Source organism: Bos taurus, chromosome 20 (assembly GCF_002263795.3).
Source record: "Bos taurus isolate L1 Dominette 01449 registration number 42190680 breed Hereford chromosome 20, ARS-UCD2.0, whole genome shotgun sequence".
Lineage (NCBI taxonomy): Eukaryota > Metazoa > Chordata > Mammalia > Artiodactyla > Bovidae > Bos > Bos taurus.
In genome coordinates this window covers 59,326,330-59,352,679 of record NC_037347.1, presented here as the reverse complement: position 1 = coordinate 59,352,679, position 26,350 = coordinate 59,326,330, and the positions used below count along the sequence as shown (strand labels likewise).

At 39.3% G+C, this 26,350-nt stretch overlaps 1 protein-coding gene across 2 annotated transcripts in view; it reads right to left on the bottom strand.

Annotated features, from left to right (window-relative positions):
• DNAH5 (dynein axonemal heavy chain 5) overlaps positions 1–26,350 on the bottom strand; it is a 332,322-nt gene that overhangs the window by 138,465 nt on the left and 167,507 nt on the right. For both annotated transcript variants that reach the window (XM_024981527.2, XM_015459121.3), the window contains exons 36-45: positions 24,699–24,877; positions 24,116–24,303; positions 23,589–23,783; positions 18,360–18,494; positions 17,406–17,513; positions 15,229–15,382; positions 7,730–7,876; positions 4,459–4,700; positions 2,047–2,223; positions 1,394–1,595 (exon numbers count right to left, since the gene is read on the bottom strand). In XM_024981527.2, the coding sequence (XP_024837295.1) occupies positions 1,394–1,595; positions 2,047–2,223; positions 4,459–4,700; positions 7,730–7,876; positions 15,229–15,382; positions 17,406–17,513; positions 18,360–18,494; positions 23,589–23,783; positions 24,116–24,303; positions 24,699–24,877 (1,727 nt within the window). The remainder of the gene's footprint in view (positions 1–1,393; positions 1,596–2,046; positions 2,224–4,458; positions 4,701–7,729; positions 7,877–15,228; positions 15,383–17,405; positions 17,514–18,359; positions 18,495–23,588; positions 23,784–24,115; positions 24,304–24,698; positions 24,878–26,350) is intronic.

Here is a 26,350-nt window from a genome sequence, read left to right as displayed (position 1 = left end):
TCGGGGTCTTTTCCAATGAGTCAGCTCTTCGCCAAAGTATTGGAGCTTCAGCATCAGTTTTTCCAATGAATACTCATGACTGATTTCCTTTAGGATTGACTGGTTTGACATCCCTCTTTGCTATCCAACAGATGCTCAAGAGGTTTTTAATAACATAAAGTGTGTGTAAAAATCAGGACAGTGATAGCAGTATGTACCTAAAATCATTTTTCATTACATACTTTTCTAATTGTAAAACCAAAAATAACATTGTTGGAGAAGACTCTTGAGAGTCCCTTGGACTGCAAGGAGATCCAACCAGTCCATTCTAAAGGAGATCAGCCCTGGGATTTCTTTGGAAGGAATGATGCTAAAGCTGAAACTCCAGTACTTTGGCCACCTCATGCGAAGAGTTGACTCATTGGAAAAGACCCTGATGCTGGGAGGGATTGGGGGCAGGAGGAGAAGGGGATGACAGAGGATGAGATGGCTGAACAGCATCACTGACTCGATGGACCTGAGTTTGAGTGAACTCTAGGAGTTGGTGATGGACAGGGAGGCCTGGCGTGCTGCAATTCATGGGGTCACAAAGAGTCGGACACGACTGAGCGACTGAACTGAACTGAACTGAGAATGCCATATACAAATATTCCATATAAATGTAGAACATATATGTGTATATATGTACTTTATAAATATGTAGGCACATAAATAAACACATATTTATGAATATTCACACCTATTTGATAAAAATATACTTCACACTGTAATTTTTACAAAAGTTGCTGATTATATCAAATGAATAGCTGAAATGCATCTGACTTGGGGATTTTTTTAATTTGTTTTTAACTCATTAAAAGTTCAGCACACAATATATTTAGCAACAAGAAAATGTGCATTTGGAACCCAACTGAAATAAATATATGAAAAAGAAATCATGGGCTCTCTTTCAAACACACACGAACATTTCCATTTCAATTTTACAGCAAACAGTTCTGATTACCATTTGGAAATATAGACCAATAAATAGGTAGGTAGAGAGCTGGAGAAGGCAATGGCACCCCACTCCAGTACTCTTTCCTGGAAACTCCCAAGGACGGAGGAGCCTGGTAGGCTGCAGTCCATGGGGTCACTAAAAGAGTCGGACACGACTGAGTGACTTCACTTTTACTTTTTACTTTCATGTGTTGGAGAAGGAAATGGCAACCCACTCCAGTGTTCTTGCCTGGAGAATCCCAGGGACAGAGGCGCCTAGTGGGCTGCCGCCTATGGGGTCGCACAGAGTCGGACACGACTGAAGCGACTTAGCAGCAGCAGCAGCAGGTAGAGAGCTAAAAGGTAAAATAGTAGACATTTGAAAAAAAAAAAAAAAATGGTCCCACGTGTGATGGACGGATAGAAGCCCAGGACTCACCATCGGACCCAACGTAATAGTCAAACATGGAGTCGTCAGGCCCCTCGAGGGGCGGCAGGTCCAGGGCCAGCATCTCCCGGGAGCGCAGCCACTGCTCCACGCGGCGCCGGCCGTCCGGTTCCAGCACCGCCCCCACGCTCCACATCAGTGAGAAGACGTACAGTCTGCCTAGGTGCTCCGCCGTGACCTCTCCGCCTTGCTCCTGTGCGCGCAAGAAACTTTCCTTTTAATTACTTCATTCTCAAACCAAGACTTGGCTTTGATATCTTAATGAAAATCTCAGTAAAGATCTAAAAGGGATAACAGCTTTCTCCCCGCCCCCCCCCCAAAAAAAACAAGGAGGAAAAGATGAATAAAACTGGAGAACAAATTCAGAACTGATGTCTGGGAATATCAAGCAAGTTTCTGAAATAAATTTAGAATCCTTTTAGATGACTGTGAACCTGTGAACCCAAGTGATCAATACAAACCGTGCTTGCTTTGTTTAAAAAAAAATAAATGCACACACACACACACACAGCATTAATATGTGAAGTCCATGATTGAAACTTTCCCCTCCCCCTATGGTTCTAAGAATCAGTTTCAAGTCTTGCACTCTGCAAAGTGTGGCTCAGCTAACAAGGGAGAAATTTCTAGAAAATTGAGGGATTTACCTTGGGAGGGATGAGGCCCTGGAGCATGTTGATGCTTTGCAGGACCACAAAGGCCTCCAGCATCTCCATCTGATGCTCTAAGTTCTGAATACTGAAGCGATACAGGTCTGGAAATGACTTGGTGTACAGCTGACGAAGAATTTCAGCTTCTTGAGGCAAACGTTTTTTAAGAAAACCCTGTTAGTGTTCAGATGAATGCATTCATTAAATTTATTGGCACACCAGAAAAATAATCCAGTTGAGGTACAAGAGTTTTTTAATATCAATTAACAATAATAATACCTAATGATTATATTGCACTTGTAATGTACCAGGCCTTGATAAAATTCTTTCATGTGTGACCTCATTTAATGTCAAAAAAATTCTATGAGATAGGGATGGTTATTATTCTTCTACAGATGAGGAAACTAAGGCCCAAGAAGTTTAAGTAACATGCCCAGGATCCCATAGCTTGTAGGTGTCAAGGCCATCCCCAACCCAGGGATCAAACCCACTGCGTTACAGGTGGATTCTTTACCAATGAGCCACCTGGGAAGTCCAATTCATTTGGAAAAAAACTGGTCCAGAGTCTGATTCTAGCATCTGTAAGTTCAGCTACACTACACCTAAGCTCAGGTCTTGAAGTCAAGATAAAAGGAAAAGTCTTACACTCTTGGTTAAAATATGCTCGGAGAAAATGAGGAGACATATACATGGAAATAATTTAGAAAAAGAAAGAAGAATAAAAGATAAACAAAGGAAATCCATTCTCAGATTATTCAAAATGGGAGACAAAGATATATCATAATTTTACTTCTTCTAATCTAATTAATAACCAATGTAGGAAAAATATCAAAGAATACTCAGGAAAATGGAGAATTTAGTCATGTTGGAAAGCCAGTATTAGAAAATTGCATGTGATTCAGAACAAAATACCATTTAACACACAACAATATTTTCTTCAGATGAGGAAATTTCCCTTGGCATCAAGAAATCAGGTCATTCTTAGAGACTCTGAACAGAAGCAATAAAACAGCAATTCTCAGTTATCCATAATTTCATGGATTCAACATGATTGCACAATGACAAAAACAAAACAGCACTTTCAAGTTGATGGAAGCAGAAAATATACACAGAGCCAAGTAATCAGCATGACTCACAGAGGTTCATGGAGTCTCATGATCACAACTTCTCCATTGTCAGCCCTCCAATGACTCTTTCAGAGCTGCCCTGCCCTCCTCTAAACATTTCCAGTCAGAGATTTATGAGTCCTGCTTCTTGCTAACCATTTGTAAGCAAATTAGCATTAATATAAAAGTCTTATTCACCCTCAACATGGACAGAATATAATAGAAACTCATTTCATAAATAGCAAACTATAAATATTCATTAGCTAATTATGTAAAAATATTTTCTAAAACCTTTGTAAATTTGAAGTATTTGGGAGAAAATCACAAATTCATTTTCACTTGGAGTTTGCTGTATACCTGGTCACCAAGCCTGAATCCACTGTGGTACTTTTTAAAAAACATTTAGAACACCTCTCTCCCCAGAGATTCTAATTTGATAGATTGAGATGTGACACAGTTATCTGTATTTTAAAGAAATGCCATTGGTGATTATTCTTACAAAGCCAGAGTTGAGAACTCGTGTTCTAAATTTTCCTTGAAGGATGGATAATTTAATTGTGAAATCTGAAATTTTCAGAAGTATTTTTAATGACATATCCAACTGTACATCAGAATTACTTTTCTTTATAATCCCCTAATTTAAAAGATGTATTCATAAGTTTTAAATCAAAATTATCTCCAAAAAACTTATTCAAATGAAAATAATAATTTGACCAACTGTGTCAAAAAAGATTGTACTAATGGCTCATTTAGTAAGCATTCTGCCTTATGTTATGGCATTTATTTAGTAAAATATATAAGTATGCAAGGCATTCAATTACAATCTTACCATAATCAATATATCTAACATATACTGGTAGTAATAAAATAATATACCTTATCAGGAATTAAACAGAGATTATCTGAAATATTATTTCCAGGTGCAAACTTAAAACTAACATTATTACTATTGAGTCTCGTAAAAATTCTTTATATACAATTTTAATAAATTGTCTCCTTCAAGTTAATATTCTAAGACGGTTGCTTAAATTTTCCTTATTCATTTACAGTGTGGTAGGATTATTGATTCACCTAGGCCTTGCAATGATTCCTCAACCCGAGCTGAAGAACCCTGAGCACTGAAGAAATCTTTAAGGGACAACCAGGGCTGAAGGTCGCAAGAGCATTCAAGGATCTCCCATAAACATCAGCATTAAAATGCAATTACACCAGGAAGTCTGCAGGAAAATCAGTGCGCACTCTAAAGGAAGGCTCAAGGACCTATTTCCCTCTTTAATTACACCAAAAAAGATTCCAATCATACCTCAAGAATAGGGCTCCAATCAAGGATAGAAGAACTCATGAAAACCATCCCATTTCTTGAGACGGTAGCAGGCGAAGCGTTGTCAATGTTATGAGGTTCAAAAACAATCTTGCAGTTTGGAGCCATGGGAATCCGATCGCCATTGGCAAGGGTTAGTGTTTTGTTATCATCCAAAACGGAATTCAGATTTTCAATCCAGATGGCATCTACTGGACCATCAAGAACTATCCAGATATGCTCCCCTAAAACATCCCACCAAGGGCAGGCGGAAGAGCATACAGACACATATATGCATATATACATAACTACTATGCTTGAAGAAATATCATAACAATGTAATTTTAATTAATTTTTAAATAAAGCTTTGACCTAAATGATTATCTTATTTCTTTGCATAGGGGTCTTCCAGTTCTTTATGTAGCAGCTGTTTAAAGCACACAATCAAAACAAAAAGTCATTTGTTCCCTGAAAAGATGCTCATTGAGCACCTTCTCTGTATCAGCATTGTTCCTGAGATAGGGTGATAAAAAAGACAACATCCTGCCTGTCACAGAGGTTGCTTTCTAAGGGGTAGAGATGACAAAGCAATATACAAAGAAATATGTAAGAAAGATTCAGCAGGATGAGAGGGTGGGGCATTTTAGATAAAGTAGTCCATGAAATATTTCTGGAGCAGAATAATGTGATGAAGAGATGTAGAACTAGGATTTTTCAGGCAGTGGCAATAGTAGTTGCAAAGGTCCTGAAGTAGGTAGAAGCTAAGGGGATCATGCTCCAGGAACAACAGGAAGTCAAACCTGGTTAGAAAGACAAGAAGGCAGAAAGGGATGTGAGTGATGTCAGAAAGACAGGCAGGGCTTCAGGAATCCATTCCGGTTGGCCCAGGCTGAGTTTGAGATGTTCAACAAGACAACCCATAGAGCAGTTGAGTTGGGAATTCAAAGACTAGAGATTAAAATGTAGAGATCAGCTTAGAGATGGCATTGAGAGCCACGGACTGGGTAAGTTTCATCCAGATCATAAGTGTATAGATAAGAAGTCTGAGAACAGAGGCACTTGAACGTTCAGACTTCTGGGTCTGAACCAGGGTCTCCTACGCTGGTTCCTCCCTCTGGCCGACCTCTCAGTGAAGCAGAAGTAGAGGAAGGTACCCATGATGTCAAGTGGTGGAAGAGTTTGAAGGAGTGATCAGCTGTGCCAGACACTGCTGAGAGTGGGACTAGACTGAGAAGCGACAGCTTGTGTGTGACAAGGTGGAGGTTATGAGTGTCCCCAACAGAGCACTTTCTGAGGGACACTAGGCACAAAGACTAACAAACGTCAGGTCAGGAGATATTTGGAGGTAAAGACAGCAGCATAAGCAGAACACCCAACAGAAATGCCCTTGTAAATTTAGGTATTCGGTTTCACAGTTGCTCTTAATTTTTTAACCACTAGTTCTCTTTTACAAACCAGCACCATGACCAAGTCTGTAGTTCTAATTTTTATTTGTAACAATTATGCAGTACTCTGAGTCAAATGAAATGCTTAGAAAATCCTAATTATGCTTATTCAACTAGCAGTTTAAGGAAAATTGTGATCCGATAGCCAGAGTCCCTGTGAAAGTAAAAGTGTATGTTGCCCTTTTTTAAAAGAGTTAAAAAAAAAAAAAACAAAAAAACACCTCTCTGAGTGCCTAGTCTCTAAGTTAACATTTGCTCACTGGATCTGTGTGACACAGGATTACTAGAATAAGTCAGAAACAAAAGTGTATTTAATTCCCATAAAACAGCAGCAGTTTCTAATACACTAGAAATGAAGCATTTTCTTTTCTCTTTCACCATTGGTATTGGGTTGATCAATCACATTCCCTCAGAAAGATCTGTGGTGTCATCTTAAATGTTTTTCAACAGAACACTGTTTCCCAAGGCATGGACTCATGAAGTGAACCCAAATGTCTCCGCCCTCCTCCTATATCCTCCTGTGTCCCTGCAATTGCTTTCACAGTGCTTTCTCCTACTCATTCAGGAGTGAGAGGAGAACTGATCATCACCTTCTCCATCTGAACTTATATTCTGGGACCACTGGGCTCAGTTTGCAGGGTCCCTAAGTAAGAAAATATTCAGAGTGAACCACTAGCCTTTAAGGAATTGGTTTAAACTAAAGCCAAACACACATGTCATCTAAAGAGAATGACGTATGATCAAAAACTTTCTTTTTGATACAGTCTTCTTTCCTAAGAAGCTCATTTCCACCTATGATTTTACAGGAGAATCGGTTTTCTAAAGATAGGCCATACTGAGATGAGTACCATTTTTTAAATATTCAGTGAAAATAGTTATGGTGAAATCACTTGACTTAATACAATCAGTTTTCTTTAACAGCTTTTGCTATTTCATTCTAAGATATCACAGGAATATAGAAATATTTTTTCAAAAGGAAAATAATTCCCTTTGTAACCCAAAAAAGGGAGGAGGTAGGTATTTTAAATACATTAATCAATCATTTCTGTGTTTCAACATTCACAAATATCATACTGATTTATGACTTCTTGGTCTTGGATAAGATATTATATAGAAAATACAATGTTATTAATTTTATTTCTTTTTAATATTTATTTATTTGGCTGTGTTAGGTCTTCGTTGTGGCCCACAAGCTCAATTTCCCTCTGGTATGTGGGTTTTTAGTTCCCCAACGAGGGATCGAACCCGTGTTCCCTGCATTGGAAGATGGATTCTTAGCCACTGGACTACCAGGAAGTCCCCTACTAATTTTAAATAGCTACCAAGGCTTTTATTTAGAAGCATGTGTCAAAAATTATAGCTGTAATTCAGGGACTATGGTGGTCCAGTGGCTAAAACTCCTTGCTTTCACCCCAGGGGATAGAGGTTCAATCCTTGGTGGGAGAACTAAGATCTTGCATGCTGTGTGGTGCTACCAAAAAAAAAAAAGTATAAACTAATACTCTCTTTAGAGTCATGGATGTAGAAAACAAACTTATGGTTACCAGAGGTGAGGAGAGGAGGGATACATTGGGAGATTGGGCTGGACATACACACTGCTATATATAAAATAGATAACTAAGAAAAACCTGGTGTATAGCACAGGGAGCTCTACTCAATACTCTGTAATGACCTATATGGAAAAGAATTTTTTAAAAAAAGAACTGGTACGTGTATATGGATAACTGATTTGCTTTGCTGTACACCTGAAACTAACACAAAACGGTAAACCAGCTTTACTCCAATAAAAATTTAAAAATAAAAAATTACACTTGTAATTCATCTCCTACCTTTCTTAGCCCTCAATGTTTTCCTCCAAAGAGTAGAAAATATCCCATCGGTCCAATCATTTGTCGCCACATCAAGCCGACCGAACATCTGTGGGGCTGTAATCGCTTTAGGATTCATCCTCATTTCCCGATGTGGTTTTCCACAATCTATACCAAGTAAATCCAGATTTTAAACAACTCACATGTAGAATGAACCATCATTAGGCAACACTGCACCAGTTTGCAGTGTACTATCTGTCAGCAGATATTCAAAACATGAAAAATACAAAATTACATTGAAAATACATATCTTACTGCACCCCAAGTTATCATAATTATCCTCATTATATGTTATTGACCAAAGCACTTTTTTATCATCTGGAAAAGAAAATTGCATGTTACAAAAGGGGGGGAAATGATACCATGCTGGAATTGACGAAGGAATTAATGTAATCTGGAAGTGCTTCAAATGTCACAGCTCAAAATCTTTTGGTTTCTGGTCTACTAGGTTAAATCGTGGGTCCCTGATGGCTCAGACGGTAAAGAATCTGCCTACAATGCAGGAGACCTGGGTTCGATCCCTGGGTCAGGAAGATCCTCTGGATAAGGGAATGGCAACCCACTCCAGTATTCTTGCCTGCAGAATTCCATGGACAGAGGAGCCTGGTGGGCTACAGTCCATGGGATCATAAAGAGTCAGAAACAATTGAAGGACGAAGCATGCATGCACACACTTTAAATCTTATATCTGAAATTCACTGCCTGATTCTCCTCATTAACAGCTTTCATTTGCTGAGATATGGTCTTGCTCATTTGGAAAAAATCAGCTAAATTAATGTGACAAAAATCAAGAATTATTTTTCTGTGGTCAACTTCAAAAAAGGTATGCAAATCTCTCAAACTCTGAAACTATTCTCAAGTAAGATGAATTCTGTACATAGGAGACTATAGATAGTAAGTTTTAAAAAATCAAATAAAAAGATTTAAAGTATATTATACATGGAATCTTAAAAAATGGTACAAGTGAACTTATTTGAAAAACAGAAATAGACTCAGAGACATATAAAACAAGTTTGTGGTTACCAAAGGAGACGGGCAGGGAGGGATAAATTAAGAGTTCAGGATTCAAATATACACATATATTTATACATATATGTAATAATCAACAAGGACCTACTGTATAGAACAAGGAGCTACATTTAATATCTTATCACTTCATGGCAAATAGATGGGGAAACAGTGGACACAGTGGCTGACTTTATTTTTCTGGGCTCCAAAATCACTGCAGATGGTGATTGCAGCCATGAAATTAAAAGACGCTTGCTCCTTGGAAGGAAAGTTATGACCAACTTAGCATATTAAAAAGCAGAGACATTACTTTGCCAACAAAGGTCCATCTAGTCAAGGCTATGGTTTTTCCAGTGGTCATGTATGGATGTGAGAGTTGGACTGTGAAGAAGGCTGAGCACTGAAGAATTGATGCTTTTGAACTGTGGTGTTGGAAAAGACTCTTGAGAGTCCCTTGGACTGCAAGGAGATCCAACCAGTCCATCCTTAAGGAGGTCAGTCCTGGGTGTTCATTGGAGGGACTGATGTTGAAGCTGAAAATTCCAGTACTTTGGCCACCTGATGAGAAGAGCTGACTCATTGGAAAAGACCCTGATGCTGGGAGGGATTAAGGGCAGGAGGAGAAGAGGACAACAGAGGATGAGATGGTTGGATGGCATCACTGACTCTATGGACATGGGTTTGGGTGGACTCCAGGAGTTGGTGATGGACAGGAAGGCCTGGCGTGCTGTGGTTCATGGGGTCGCAAAGAGTCGGACACGACTGAGCGACTGAACTGAACTGAATAACCTATAATGGAGGAGAATCTAGAAAAGAATATATATACAATGGAATCACTTTGTATACATCTGAAACTAATACAATATGTAAATCAACCATATTTCAATTAAAAAATTTAAGATTTAAAATGCAAAATCATAAAAATAGAGGCTAAAATGTCACATATTATGTGAAAGATTGACAAACACAGGCACACAAGCATGGATATGCATACTGTCAAGGTGTTAAATTAAAACTTTTCTAGAAAATTAAATGATAATTCTCTTTTTCCAAAATCAGAAAAAGAGTCAGGGTTAATTATTTGCAATATTTTACAGTGCTGAAGCTCAACTTTGGCACAATGCAGGTTTTTCAATAAATGATATCCATAAAACTAGCAAAACTTTTTTTAAAAAATCTAATCACACTTTACAAAAGGCCAGCAAACTCTTCAGATGTCTGACAGCAGCATAGATGAAAACTGGACTTGGTCTGTTGCTCATATAAGAGAAACTATCACAAATTATTCCATTATTGTTGTAGGTTGAATTGTATCATTTTCATTTAAAATCCCATAATATTTTTATACGAGCACTGTAAGGAAAAAAAAAATGCTTGACTTTTCAAATGTTAGTTAAACTGATTCTTCTTAATTCTTTCCACCTTCCTGGACTCTGCCCCAGAGTAAGCATTCTTTTCTTGCTGTCCGCTCCTTAGGTCCTCCTTATGGAGAACCCTAGACGGCCCCTCCTGTCCACAGTCTGTGCTCTTCATGGCACAAAGGGCTAATCACACCATTCCTCAGCTCTACGGCTTCCCATCACCCACAGGATAAAATCTAAGAGTTCAGCTAAAGTTATAAAGCTTCTCATGCTGTGCCCTTGCTTCAAATTTGAGTTCCTCCAGAAGCAAAGCCTGAGATAAAGACAGGGGAACTGGGAGTTTGAATTTGGGTGAAAGACAGTGAAACAGAGAAGGAGAGAAAGCCAATAAAGAGCTTGTTGGTGAGCTGGCCACAGACGGAGTGTCCCTCTAGGAGACAGGAGGAGATGGACATTTGCCTTCCACTCTTTCCGCCATATTGGTTGAGGGTATGGCTGCCTCAGGAAAATAACATCCCACCCAATCCCTTCTTCCAGGCTGAGCCAATTCCCAGGAACTGGAAAGGAATAAGGCTGACAAACTCAGAGATACCACTGGTGTTTGGGGGAGAAACTGTCCAACGGTTGTATCTGTAGCAGGGGAGGGTCAAAGGGAGGTGGCCCTGGGCACCAATAGCATTGGTTACCCCTCCGCATCTCCCCTCGCCCACCCCCACAACACAAATTACATCTTATCCATACCAGAGCACTTCCCCTGGTATGTCAGGCTTTCACCAGTCCCTTCTGTCTACTCAGCCCATTCATTCTGCTAAGAATACCTTTTATCCATCTGCTATTTAACCCTCAAACCTTAGATGAAGTACCATCTGCTCTGTAAGTCTTTCTAGAATTCCTTAGAAAGGTTCTGATCTCCTTTGCCTCTGCTCACACCATAGTTGTCCACATCTTCCCCACATCCAATCTTCTATGCTGAGTTCTAATTATCTGTGACACTTCACTTCACTGTAAACTCTTTCAAGACATGGCAATTTTTCTTTCATGCCTGCTTGGTGTTAGTTCTAGAAAGTCTTGTAGGTCTTTGTAGAACTATTCAACTTTGGCTTCATCAACATTAGTGGTTGGGGCATAGATTTGGATTACTGTGTTGTTGAATGCCTTGCCTTGGAAACAAACTGAGATCATTGGGGTTTTGAGACCGCACCAAAGTATTGCAAACTAAAACCAAGAACGAGTCAATAAACAGCAAGTAGTCTAATAATTTATTCATTTTTGCAAAGACCTTCTCCAAAGCCAGTGATGCCATATTGATTGAGTACATAGTTTAGATATATTATACATAATATATCTATGTCATTTAATATTTAGTACTCATTTTAAGACCCTGGGGCTTCCCAGGTGGCTCAGTTGGTAAAGAATTTGCCCACAATGCAGGAGACCCAGGTTCAGTCCATGGGTCGGGAAGATCCCCTGAAGAACGAAATGGCAACCCACTTCAATACTCTTGTCTGGGAAATCCCATGGACAGAGGAGTCTGGTGGGCTACCCACTCTGGGAATGCAAGAATCAGACACAACTAAACCACCACCACCCCAACTCATTTTGCTCAGGTAACTGTACCCAGCACATTTGTAGTTTATTAAGAGAAGGCAGCTTCATACCAACAAAAGTATTATTAAGCATAGTTTAAGAGAGGGAATACATCATTTTAATGCTATATAAAGATCCCCAAACAGAATTTTAATAGCACACATGAAAATTACATGACAAAGTCCTGCAGGTGTGAAATCTCAGTTTTAGTGGAGGTAGGTGCTGGCTGAGAGTATAATCCTGTCTCAGTGTGATGACCCCCACGTAGAGTCCTATTGTACAGAATTCACTTCATCCTATGGTTGAGGAAACAGACTAAATCCAACATGTGCAGGACCCTAGAACAAATACACACCATCACTAGCAGCCAATATCAGTGCACTGAGGCTCCAAAAGCTGACCAGAAACCCAGCCAAGCAGCTTTTCCCTGTGGGACAATGCATGGTGCATTCTAACAGCCAAAGTTCTGTGAAATTTTGGAACTTATCTGCCATGACCATTGTTGCCAATACTTTTAAGAAGAAAGTCATCAATGTTTCATAAGAACGAGAGAATACAAGGATAATTGTGAACAAGGCAATAGCCATTATGCTTAGATGACCCTGGGTTAGGGGCTTAGATATAAGGCTTAGGGACATCTGGAAATTAAGTGCACTGATTTCACTTCTCAAGAAAAATATCTGATTTGGGGCAGGAAATTAGTTTACAGTGAGGGTGGTTTTTCAGCACATAGAATTTAAGAATCAGGTTTGGAATTATATTTATTGAGAGGTAGCATCTTATATCGGAGAAGGCAATGGCACCCCACTCCAGTACTCTTGCCTGGAAAATCCCATGGATGGAGGAGCCTGGAAGGCTGTAGTCCATGGGGTCGCTGAGGGTCGGACACAACTGACTGACTTCACTTTCACTTTTCTCTTTCATGCATTGGAGAAGGAAATGGCAACCCACTCCAGTGTTCTTGCCTGGAGAATCCCAGGGATGGGGAAGCCTGGTGGGCTGCCATCTATGGGGTTGCACAGAGTCGGACACAACTGAAGTGACTTAGCAATAGCATCTTATATTGGGGCTTCCCTGATAGCTCAGCTGGTGAAGAATCTGCCTGCAATGCAGAAGACCCCAGTTTGATTCCTGGGTTGGGAAGGTCTCCTGGGATAGGCTACCCACTCCAGTCTTCTTGGGCTTCCTTGGTGGTTCAGCTGGTAAAGAATCCACCCACAATGTGGGAGACCTGGATCTTATATGTCATATATTAAGCATCTTGCTGCTGCTGATGCTAAGTTGCTTCAGTCGTGTCTGACTCCGTGCGACCCCATAGACGGCAGCCCACCAGGCTCCCCCGTCCCTGAGGTTCCCCAGGCAAGAACACTGGAGTGGGTTGCCATTTCCTTCTCCAATGTATGAAAGTGAAAAGCGAAAGTGAAGTCGCTCAGCCATGTCCGACTCTTAGCGACCCCATGGACTGCAGCCTACCAGGCTCCTCTGCTCATGGGATTTTCCTGGCAAGAGTACTGGAGCATCTTATATTAAGTCATAATTGCAAAATGGTATGGTATGCTGGGAAAATTCTGGGTTTTACCTTAATGGGCTCTGACCTTAACTTAGAGTCTCATTATTTACCATCTTTTTGATGTTGAGTATTTCTAAAGTTGAATCTTGACTTTTTGTCCAAAATGGAGATAACAGTAGTCACATCTCAAGATCATTTTGAAAACTAAATGGCATAACATATGGAAAACATATAACACAGTCCATGAAATCACTTTAAAAAAAATGTTTGCATAATTCAGAAAATCCAAGATACAGAAACAATCTTGTGTCTGCCCATGAATGAATGAATAAAGAAGATGTGGCACACATATGCAATGGAATATTGTTCATCCACAAAATATAAGAACATCCTGCCATTTGTGAAAACATGGATGGACTTTGAGGATATCATGCTAAATGAAATAATTCAGACACAGAAAGACAGATACTGTGTGGTATCACTTATATGTGGCATCTAAAAAGTCAAGCTCAGAGAAACAGCTTCAGCAGAAGCTCCAATACTTTGGCTACCTGATGCAAAGAGATGACTCTTTGGAAAAGATGCTGATGCTGGGAAAGATTGGAGGCAGGAGGAGATGGCTACAACAGAGGATGAGATGGCTGGATGCATCACCGACTCAATGAATATGAGTTTGAGCAAGCTCCAGGAGATAGTGAAAGTGAAAGTCGCTCTGTGCTGTCTGACTCTTTGCGACTCCATGGACTATACAGTCCATGGAATTCTCCAGGCCAGAATACTGGAGTGGGTAGCCTTTCCCTTCTCCAGGGGATTTTCCCAACCCAAGGATCGAACCCATGTCTCCCACATTGCAGGCGGATTCTTTACCAGCTGAGTCACAGGGAAGCCCAAGAATACTGGAGTAGGTAGCCTATCCCTTCTCCAGCAGATCTTCCCAACCTAGAAATCTAACCGGGGTCTCCTGCATTGCAGGCAGATTCTTTACCAACTGAGCTATTAGGGAATCCCAGAGATAGTGAAGGAGAGGGAAACCTGTGTAGTCCATGGGGTCACAAAGAGTTGGACATGACTTAGTGACTGAACAACAACAACAGAGAAACAGATTGTGGAATTGTAGTTACAAGGGATGGAGATGGGGCATGGAGAGATATTGGAAAAGGGTACAAAATGCTAGTTATAAAATTAGCAAGTTTGGGCACCTAATGTATCAGCATGGTGATTATAGCTAATAATACTGTATCATACAAATATTCAAATATTTCTAAGAAACTATCAATAAATCTTAAATGCTGTCATCACAAAAAAGAAATGGTTATTATGTGATATGATGGAGGTGGTAACTAATGCTATGGTGACAATAATTTTGCAACATATATATGGATCAAATCAGCACACTGCACACCTTAAACTTATATATGTGTCAAAATAATATTTGAATAAAGCTGAAAATGGGGGTTCCCTGGCAGTCCAGTGGTTAGGACTCTGTGCTTCCAATGCAGGGAGCACAGTTTGATCCCTGATTAGGAAACTAAGATCCCACATGCCATGCAGCACAATCAAATTTTAAAAAATTTTTTTAATTTAAAATATAAGCTGGAAAAAAATGTTTTTCTCCTCTGGTCTATTAATGTACTGTGTTACCTCTAAAACATATCCAATATTCAAAAAAGTTGTATCTTACATGCTGCTGCTGCTGCTGTTTAGTCGCTAAGTCATGTCTGACTCTTTTGTGACCCCATGCTATTCAACTCTAATACTGTTGCGTGCATGCTCAGTCATCTCTGACTCTTTGCAACCCCATGGACTATGGCCCACCAGGCTCCTCTGTCCATGGGAGTTCCCAGACAAGAATATGGGAGTGGGTTGCCATTTCCTTCTCTAAGAGGTCTCCTCCTATAAAAATATGTTAATATGCATCTATATTTGCATTCCTCTCGGAGCATTCACATGTCACAAAATTGTCCCAGGGTGGTGAGGCTTGACTGTCCCCTTACCTGTCAGGGCTCTCATCAAGGTATGGATGCAGGTGGTCTTCCCTGCCCCACTTGGCCCTAGGGTCATCATTCCATGCCGCACTCTCTGTGTTTCAAACAGCTGGATGACTTTCAGTTTCCAAGGAGGATGGTTGATTAAACCAGCTTCTTCAACCTGAAAACAAAACAAAATCCCCACATAAACAGCTATCAGGACTTATCGTTGTGTTCAAAATAAGTACAGACATGGAGCAAGGTTAAAGGCATGGGGAGTTATTATTAATACATATGGACGTGACAGTTTGGAAAGATGGAAAAAGTTCTCAAGGCAAACAGTAGTGATGTTTGCACAGTACAATGAATGTATTTAGTACCACTGAGCTCTACACTTAAAAAATAGTTTAAAAGGTATATTTAAGCAATGAGTTTTACTACAATAAAAAATATATACACCTAGACAAAAAGCAGGCTGAACATAATCAAAATGATATCCCAACCTAATCCATATCTGACTTAAGGAATTACAAACACTTATATTTACATGAATGTACACATTAGAAGCAACTTAAGGACAAAGGCTCAAATAGCAAAATTATTTTAGATGTTTAATTTAGAAGATACTATTTAGTATAAAAAGATCATTTCAAGCATACCAAGTTGACTGAAATTCCATACAACTGCCAAGCCATCTTTGTAAATCTAAGGGATAGTTTTCATCTATCAAACAGATGTATGGAAGCTACTCAGTGAACCACTATTCTAAATTTAAACTTCTATGAGCTTAATACAAATGATATCTTCATTTTACAGATAAGAAAACTGAGACACAAAGAAACTAAGTAATTTACCCAAGATTATTCATTGTAAAGTTATGGAGTAAGGATCTGACCCCAAGATTCGGCCCTATGGTTCATGCTCCTAACCATCATGCTTTGCTTAAATCCACTATAAATGATGCTTTTATTTTTACTTAAATAACTTTTGGATAGTATTTATGTATTATTTTATGCTATCTATTGACTCTTCATATTTCTCATATGCTACAAATTACAAATGTAAGTCACTTTATAAATTAGCTTATACTTAGCATTTTTAGGCAATGCTACAATTAAGTTGGCCATATGATGAAGAAGCCATTTGCAAAATGAATTATCACTTTTACCTGATTGGGAGATAAAGATTTTTATACACTGACTTTAAAGTCTCCCTGACTTTTAGGAAAGTCTCCCTAAAATACTTACAATATTTAATACTTAAAAATATTTAATTTTTATTACAAATACATTCAAAGAATTGAAATGCATTTTATAAATATGAGCTAGTCACTATTTCTATAAAACTTTTTTTTCCAAACGCTTTTTCATAGGAAAGGAAATTGAGGCACAAGATTTTCATGATTCATTTCCATCACGAGGAAGATTATAGGGCTTCTCAGGAGGTGCTAGTGGTAAAGAACCCACCTGCCAATGCAGATGTAAGGGACTTGGTTTCGATCCCTGGGGGGATAAGATCGCCTGGAGGTGACCATGGCAACCCACTCCAGTATCGGGCTGGAATCCCATGGACAGAAAAGCCTGGTGGGCTACAGTCCATAGAGTCACAAAGAGTCAGAGATGACTGAAGCCACTTGGCATAGCACAGCATAGGAAGATGATAAAAAGTTAAAGCTGCACGAAGTATCATGGAAAATCCAAACACCTCATGATACACTTAACATGATGGATCCCCCAAAGCCCAAGGAAGAAGTCACAAGTGATCCTTGGCCTGGGGGAAAAGATGGACAGCGAAGGAGCCACCTGAGATCACTCCAAATGACTCTCAGTACAGGAGTCAGGACACCAAAGCAACAGGATAAACAAACACCAGGGTTGCAGAGAGAACCAAGCCTAGCACAGGTAAGGCAGCAGGCCGCACCCCCGGCCCCGGCCCATGCTGACCCAGCACTTTTCACTGGGAATCTGGTGTGGAACGGTCTCCGTCAGTAACAGTGTCACTAGCACATGGCTAACGGTAGCTGAGCGAGACCCCCTGGCAGGAAAAATTCTATTAATGGTGTGTAATGGCTTCTCTTAAAACTGTAGTCACAGCCTTGGTGTTGTTCTCAGAATCTGTAGATTTAGACCACACCAGCTCCACTTTATTCTCATGAAATTCGGATGAAAGGAACACATAGCTTGATGTCCTGTGAAACATGTTACCTGTCTACTAATTGCCATTTCCAATTCAGGGTAACCCGCCTTGTCCAGAAGAATATTTGGGAAGAGATCTTCAATCAAACTCAAAAATAAAGGTTCATCCTCATCAATCTCAAAAAGAAAAGAAGAGAAATCAGACCAACTCTTTTGGCACAAGCACAGCAATATTAGGCAAACTGAAAATGAGTAATACATTTCAGATTACTTTATCACAGCCAGTAATAAATAAAATACCTCCACTGAAGTTGAGAGATATTTTCATCATGTTTCCCATGCATTAAAAATTAGTTTTTAAAAGGGAGGAAAGGTAGAGAAGAAGAGGGAAAAAATAAGAAAATAGAAGGAAAGAAAATACTGCCTATGTGACAACTTTCTGTAAAATAATCAGTTTAGGGAGTTACTACATAACCTATAATTTCTTATTTAAATGAAAAAGAATTCTTCAAATGAAACACAGCAGCAAATTCATGAAATGAAATTTGTTTAATTCATACTTTTACTATGAAAAAATATATCGTCAGTATAGATATAGATTCACTGTATATAGATTCACTGATAACCAGATGATTGATTATCAGTCTCAACTGTGAAATCAAAGAATGTGAAATTCTACACACTTGCAAAATCTTACATACAATTTCCTGCCAAAGTCTACTTTAAAAAAGGTGGGATTATAGCTCTAAAACTCAAAAATTTCAAGGTATCTGGAAACTTAAGATGTAGATTTTTTTTAATCCATTTTCATTCTATTGGAATAGACATGTTAGACTAGATATGAGCCGCCACAGAAATTACTTCTGAAAAAAATGTAATTTAAAGTCATGCTCTATGAAATTTAAAGTGCTTCATCTGATAATTAAGCATTTTAAATGAGATCTTTAAATAAATATTTCTAAATCTCATTTGCGCTTAAACTGAAATTTAAGCGGGTGGAACAGCTCCATCTGTGAACCTCACCAGTTTGGAAAGATTCATATCTCGCAGCACACGCATGACGATCGTGGACTCCGTATCTGTGGGGTTGGCTCTCTTGGCTGCTCCCAGGGTTCGCAGAACTGACAGAATATTACGCAGACCAAAGTCATAATGGACCTGAAGAATATGAAGAACACTGGGCTTATTTTCAAAATTAAGTTACCCATGGCAACTGTACAAATTTGACAGATGCATAATGAATAAATGCTGATTTTCCTTTTGAACATGTGTACAGATAGTAGAGCAATAAATCTTTTTTATCAATAACTTTTTCTTTTTAGGAAATGGAGAATACCCAGAAAAGCCCACTCCCCTGTGTCATCACTAATTTAAGCCCTTAGATCTGAAAACTATTGATAATAGACAGATCTTGACAGGGAGAAAGGAGTAAACTTCTTCATGGAAAATACAGGTTACCTTGAGCCCTTCTTAAGCCAATTATCCACAAGAAAATGTCCTCATACCTCAAAAACTAAAATTTCGAACCAGAATTAAACTGTGACCTCACTCATGACCATCATATAAGGTTAAAAGATAGGAATATCAAAGAGAAAAAAAAAAAGTAGCTAAATTCCAAGATTACCCAAGTCAGTGAGTGAAGTTGTTCAGTCGTGTCCGACCCTTTGCGACCCTATGGACTGTAGCCTATGAGGCTCCTCCATCCACGGAATTTTCCAGGCAAGAGTACTGGAGTGGGTTGCCATGTCCTTCTCCAGGGGATCTTCCCCACCCAAGGATCGAACCCCGGTCTCCCACGTTGCAAGCAGATGCTTTTACCATCTGAGCCACCAGGGACGAAAGGGAGTAACAATAAGGACAAACTGGAAAGCCAAGCCCCCAGCTTTGTTGACCTCTTGACATCTATTTGTAAAAGTTCAATCACCCAAAATTTTAGCACATATAAAGCAAATAATTAAAAACCAATTCTCCAACCATCATAGGAAACAGTATCTCTGGCAATTCCTCAAAACTTTTTTAAATAGAACCACCATAGGATCCAGCAACCCCACTTGAGGGACTATATCCCAAAGAGTTGAAAGCAGAGTCTCAAAAAGATATTTGCACACCCATGTTCATAGCAACACTATTCACAACAGCCAAGAGGTGGGAGCAACCCAAAGGCCCATCGACAGATGAATGGATAAACAAAATGTGGCATATACAGAAACTGGAATGATATTCAATCATAAAAAGGAAGCAAGTACTATCACATGCTATACCATGAATGAAACTTGAGGACATTATACTAAGTTAAATAAACCAGTCACAAAAAGACAAATACCATGCAGTTCCATTTGTATAAGATATCTAAAGTAGTCAAATACATAGAAACAGAAAGTTCAGTGGTGGTTACCAGGGAAGCAGAGAGTGGAGTTTTTTAATGGGTATAGAGTTTCCGTTTTGCAAGAGAAAAAAGCTATGGAGATCTGTTTTACAACACTATTGAAACGTACACTCAAAAATAGTTAGGATGATAAGCTATAAAAATGTTACATTTTTTATTGTTATTCAGTTGCTAATTTGTATCTGACTCTCTGCAACCCCATGGCCTGGAGCACACCAGGCTCCTCTGTCCTCCACTATCTCCTGGAGTTTGCTCAAATTCACGCCCATTGAGCCAGTGAAGCTATCTAACCACCTCATTCTCTGCTGCCCTCTTCGCCTTCTGCCTTCAATGACTGTATTTTTAATCATAATTTATAAAAACCTACAGAAAAAAACATTATCTGCTAATTGGAAGCTGGTTGCATCACTTAATACCAATCATCTGATGGATAGGGCACATAAAAATACTCAGATTGAACTCCTGCCTTCAAAGAGTTTAAGTTCTAATCCTCAATAAAAGAAACAAAACTGGAGCCTATTATACAGAGTGAAGTAAGCCAGAAAGAAAAACACCAATACAGTATACTAATGCATATATATGGAATTTAGAAAGATGGTAACAACAACCCTGTATAAGAGACAGCAAAAGAGACACAGATGTATAGAACAGTCTTTTGGACTCTGTGGCGGGGGGTGGGGGATGATTTGGGAGAATGGCATTAAAACATGTATAATATCGTATAAGAAATGAATCGCCAGTCCAGGTTTGATGCAAGATACAAGAAGCTTGCGGCTGGTGCACTGGGATGACCCAGAGGGATGGTATGGGGAGGGAGGTGGGAGGACGGTTCAGGATGGGGAACACGTGTATACCTGTGGCAGATTCATGTTGATATATGGCAAAACCAATACAATATTGTAAAGTAAAAAAATAATAAATAAATAAAGCTAAGAAGCATAAAAAAATAAATAAATATCTTTGTCTTTTAAAAAAAATAAAAATATGTTACAAGGAAAAAAAAAGAAACATAAGCAAGCTTGCATAAAAGTAACAATGACTTGAAATTGTTGGTGGGTGGAATTAATTAAGAAAAGTTTTCCATAATAAGACTTTAGTTAAATCTGCCGGCATGAAGCAAGATTCACAGGCTGTTGATCAAGGGCTAATTGTTTTGTACACATGGACTTGAATCATTTCCCAATGACCTTGTGAACAAGGGCAATAGGAATGAAGGAAACAGATGTGAAATTAGAGGAGAGGGCAGGAGTTAGTGATGTGGGAGTTTTTCTACATACAAGATACAGCACAGAAAGTAGAAGACAGAGTAAAGGGGACTTCCCAGGTGGCACAAGAGTAAAGAATCCACTTTCTAATGCAGGAGACTCAGGTTAGATCCCTGGGTTGGAAAGATCTGCTGGAGTAGGAAATGGCAACCAACTCCAGTATTCTTGCCTGAGAAGTCCCATGGACAAAGGAGTCTGGTGGGCTACAGTCCATGGTGTTGCAAAGAGTTGGACATGATTGAGTGGCTGAGCACAAGCAAAAGAAACTAAGGGTGTTTTGAGTGAGAACTGAATTTAGCTGAATCTGTGGGTGTAAGAAATAATTTAGATTCAAAGAAGTTTGAATTAGAGGTTCCTCAAAACCATGAGGACGCACAACACTTTATGATAAATGTATAGGTGGGATAAAGAGCAAACAACAATATGCATATTTCTTTGGCTCTTAAATCAGTTCAGATAGTATTCACTTCATCTCTAGGCTATAAATATTAATTTCTTCAAATGCGCTTAATAAACTATACATGAAAAATCATTTTTGCAATGATACCATTTTCTACTTTGTACCAGGAGCTACTTTCTCAACAACCCCAGTCTACAATTTTCTTGTTTTTTTTTAATTTTTATTTTATAGTGGAGTATAGTTGATTTACAATATTGTGTTAGTTTCAGGTATCCAGCAAAGTAATTCAGTTTTACATATATACATGTATCTATTCTTTTTCAGATTCTTTTCCCATATAGGTTATTACAGAATATTGAGTAGGGTTCCCTGTGCTATACAGCAGGTCCTTATTTGTTATCTATTTTTCTATATAGTAGTATGTATATATGTTAATTCCAAACTCTTAAGGTATCCTTCCCCCCACTGTTCCCCTTTAATTACCATAAATTTGTTTTCTATGTCTGTTAAGTCTGTTTCTGCCTTATAAATATGTTCATTTGTATAATTTTTTAGATTCCACATATAAGTGATATCATATGGTATTTGTCTTTCTCTCTCTGACCTAACTTGGTACAGTCATCTCTATGTCCATTCATGTTGCTATGAATGACATTATTTCATTCTTTTTTATGATTCAACATCTTCATTGACTAGGCTAAAGCCTTTCCCTGTGTAGATCACCACAAACTGTGGAAAATTCTTAAAAAGATGGGAATACCAGACTACCTTACCTGCCTCCTATGAAACCTGTATGCAGGTCAAGAAGCAACAGTTAGAATCGGACATGGAAAAACAGACTGGTTCCAAATTGGGAAAAAAGTATGTCAAGGCTATATATTGTCACTCTGCTTATTTAACTTCTATGCAGAGTACATCATGCAAAATGCCAGGCTGGATGAAGCACAAGCTGGAATCAAGATTTCCAGGAGAAATATCAATAACCTCAGATATGCAGATGACACCACCCTCATGGCAGAAAGCAAGAGGAACTAAAGCCTCTTGATGAAGATGAAAGTGGAGAGTGAAAAAGCTGGCTTAAAACTCAACATTCAAAAAACAAAGATAATGCATCCTGTCCCATCAATTCATGGCAAATAGATGAAGAAACAATGGAAACAGTGACAGACTTTATTTTGGAGGGGCTCCAAACTCACTGTGGACAGTGACTGCACCATGAAATTAAAAGATGTTTGCTCCTTGGAAGAAAAGCAATGACAAAACTAGACAGCACATTAAAAAGCAGAGATTTTACTTTGCCAACAAAGGTCCATATAGTCAAAGCTATGGTTTTTCCAGTAGTCATGTACAGATGTCAGAGCTGGACAATAAAAAAGTCTGAGTGTCAAAGAATTGATACTTTCAAACTGCGGTCCTTGAGAAGACTCTTGAGAGTCCCTTGGCAACAAGGAGATCAAACCAGTCAATCCTGAAGGAAATCAGTCCTGAATATTCATTGGAAAGACTGATGATGAAACTCCAATACTTTGGTCACCTGATGCAAAGAGCCAACTCATTGGAAAAGACCCTGATGCTGGGAAAAATTGAAGGCAGGAGGAGAAGGGGACAACAGAGGATGAGATGGTTGGATGGCATCACCAACTCAATGGACATGAGTTTGAGCAAACTCCGGGAGATGGGAAAGGACAGGGAAGCCTGGTGTGCTGCAGTCCATGGGGTCGCAAAGAGTGGGACACAACTGGGCAACTGAACAACAACAAATATTGCATTATACATATTTCTCCATTCCTCTGTGAATGCACATTTAGTTTGCTCCCATGCCTTGGCTACTGTAAATAGTGCTACAATGAACATTGGGGTACACATATCTTTTCAAATTATGGATGTATGCCCAGGAGTGGGATTGCTGGATCACATAGAAATTCTAGTTTTAGTTTTCTGAGGAATCTCCATACTGTTTTCCACAGTGGCTGCACCAACTTACATTCCCACAAACAACATAAGAAGCTTCCTTTTTCTCCATACCCTCTCCAGAACAGAATAAAAATGTTCATCACTCAGTCATACCCAACTCTTAGAGACCCCATGGACTGGAGCCTACCAGGCTCCTCCGTCCATGGGATTTTCCAGGCAAGAGTACTGGAATGGGGTGCCATTGCCTTCTCCAGCCTAAATACATAGGGACCTTCAGAATCTCACACCTGCTTAGAAAGTTGCTCCTCACACAACTTGTAGAGTGTAAAAAACTTCCTGGCCAAAACAATGTTGTCAATAAAGCCACAACTGGCCAGCTTCACCCTGATGATAATCTGCCGGTCAGGGACCATCATGGCCACAGAGCGGAAGTTAATCTTCAAGTTTTCGGGGAGTTCCTGCCGCCCAGCGTAGCCAGGATTCTGTACAGAAAATAAAACCGAAGGATGAATGATACAATCATGGGGTAACAAGTGCAATATATCAGCATAATATTAAAAGATTCATTATGCACATACAGCAAATCTGGAATGACAGCTGGAAAATTCATTTACATATCTCACTCTCCTTTTAACTGGAGAGACTAAGTCATGAGTTATTAATATGACTTCTGTTTATCACCAAAGGCTTTCAAATAGGAATGAAAATTACACTCCCAATCCCCATTCATGGAAAATAAATGACAGGACAAGAGAGAGACATGAAAACTGTGATCAGAAGGCTGAAGCTCAGTAGCTCTTCTTATGGTCCTTACCATGGTTAGAAAAAGCCCAAATTCAGGGTTCATAGTTACATTATCTCCATCAGTAAAAATAAAAGATTTTTTACGCTCCTTTTTACATGTCAGAATAATGGAAATCTGCTGGGCTGCAACGGAGAGAACTGGTAGATCGATACGGTTAAATTCATCAAAACAACCCCAGGATCCAGACTGTGCCAGTCCTTAGAAGGGAAATTAAATAGAAAACTCCAATTAGTACATCCAATTAGAAAGTCAAGAAAAATAGCCTTATGCAACTGCCAAGACAAGCCAGAATTAAATTTGTTCAAACAAAAAGTTGAACAAATAGATCATATATTAAACGCCCCTGAAATAATTTGCAATGTAACACTTTTTAGCAATGCAAACACCCAACCTGCAGGGATAAAGGAACAGCACAAAGGCGAGTGATATTGACATTTGACCCACACAACACTGGAAAGATTCGGGTTTTTCCAAAAGTTTTATAAAGTTGGAAAATGACACTAAAATGCAGCCAGTTGTTGAAAAATAAATCTTAACAAGATAGTCCACATTAGCTTACATTTTTCAGCGAATAAAAAAATATAACCCTCACCTTTAAAAATCCGTCCAAGTCCTCGGAAATCCATCTGATCTGAACAATTGAAAACCACGACGTATTTCCCAAGACACCGTCCCATATCTTTGGTCGTTTCTGTTTTTCCTGTTCCTGCAGGACCAGCGGGGGCACCCCCCATGCTCATGCCCAGAGCTTGAGCCAGTGTGATGTAACACCTGGAAGGATAAAGGAACCACTAGAACCACACCACTGGCAGCTGAAAGAGGCCTCGGAGGCATCACAGTGACATGATATTCACACAAAATTTAAAAACGAAGATCCTGCCCATTGTCGCCACTTAACCTTTCCAGAACCTCACCCTAAAGTACACTTATCCTTAGGTATATTAACATGTGTTGAGGAAAAGGCAGTAGTCTAAGGTCAAACACATTTGAAAACTCTTAAAGATATTCAACAAGATTCCTTATGATAATGTATATTGACAATTTCCAGTTATGAAAAAGCATACATAGGATTTCCAAAAGTTATTTGGCAACTTTTTCACAACTACCTCGAACATCTAAACAAGAGTATTCTAGGAAACAGGGCCTGGCTTCCCCGGTGGTTCAGAGGTAAAGAATCCACCTGCCAAAGAATCCACCTGCCAATGCAGGAGATAGGAGTTCAATCCCTGGGTCAAGATCTCCTGGAGGAGGAAATGGCAACCCACTCCAGTACTCTCACCTGGAGAATTCCATGGACAGAGGAGCCTGGTGGGCTACAGTCCATGGGGTCACAAGGAGTCAGACATGACTGAGTGCACACACACCACACACACACACCACACACACCACACACAAAGTAGATTAATCCCTTTTTGAATCTAAGAATATATAATTTGACCAACATGAGAACCAATGATCACAGGAGATTTAAATCACACATTGCTAAATAATCACACTGTAAATTTATTTCTGGGAGCATCTACTAAACCTGCAAATATCTTCTGCTGTATCGTAAAGTACGATATTAACAAATAAAAGATTCTGGTGAGAGAATCAAGAATGCCTGTGAAGGAAAACAAAGGAACTGATAACTTGCCAATGAATCCTTCAGTTTCCCAGCATCATCCACCGCTGCAAAAGGAGGTAATCTACAACAGAATGCATCTGAGGGCTTTCTGATGGCCAAACTCAAAAGCTTTCATCTGGACTTGAAAAAATATTTCAAAGAAAATGAAGTGATTGTCCAGCAATAAAGCATGGGAATGAGCAGCGAGCACACCCACTGGAAACCCCTAGGGTCTCAACTTTATCAGATCTGGGTTCGTAAAAAGACAAGTAAATGACTCAGTCCTGAAGCAATAAATGAGCCTGGATTCACAGAAGGTAATGTGGATGTAAAACCAGAAGGATGCCTGATCTCACTTTGATTCTGCCTTTCAACCCAAGGTCTTATCTTTCCTCTTGAACTTTTGTTATCCCTTCAGAGCAGTCTCTGTAATAACAGCTAACATGATGTTATAATAGCTCTGACTGTTAGAGGATGCACACTGACTGAAACCGCCCACCCTGGCCAGGCACCATAGTAACCATTTTTGTGAGTTATTTTATGAAAGGAGGTCCTGGTAAGAAACAGGGAACTAATAAGCCCCCACCAATGAGAAGAGTTCGAGAAAGGTCAAAAGGAGACGCCATGTGTCTGACCAC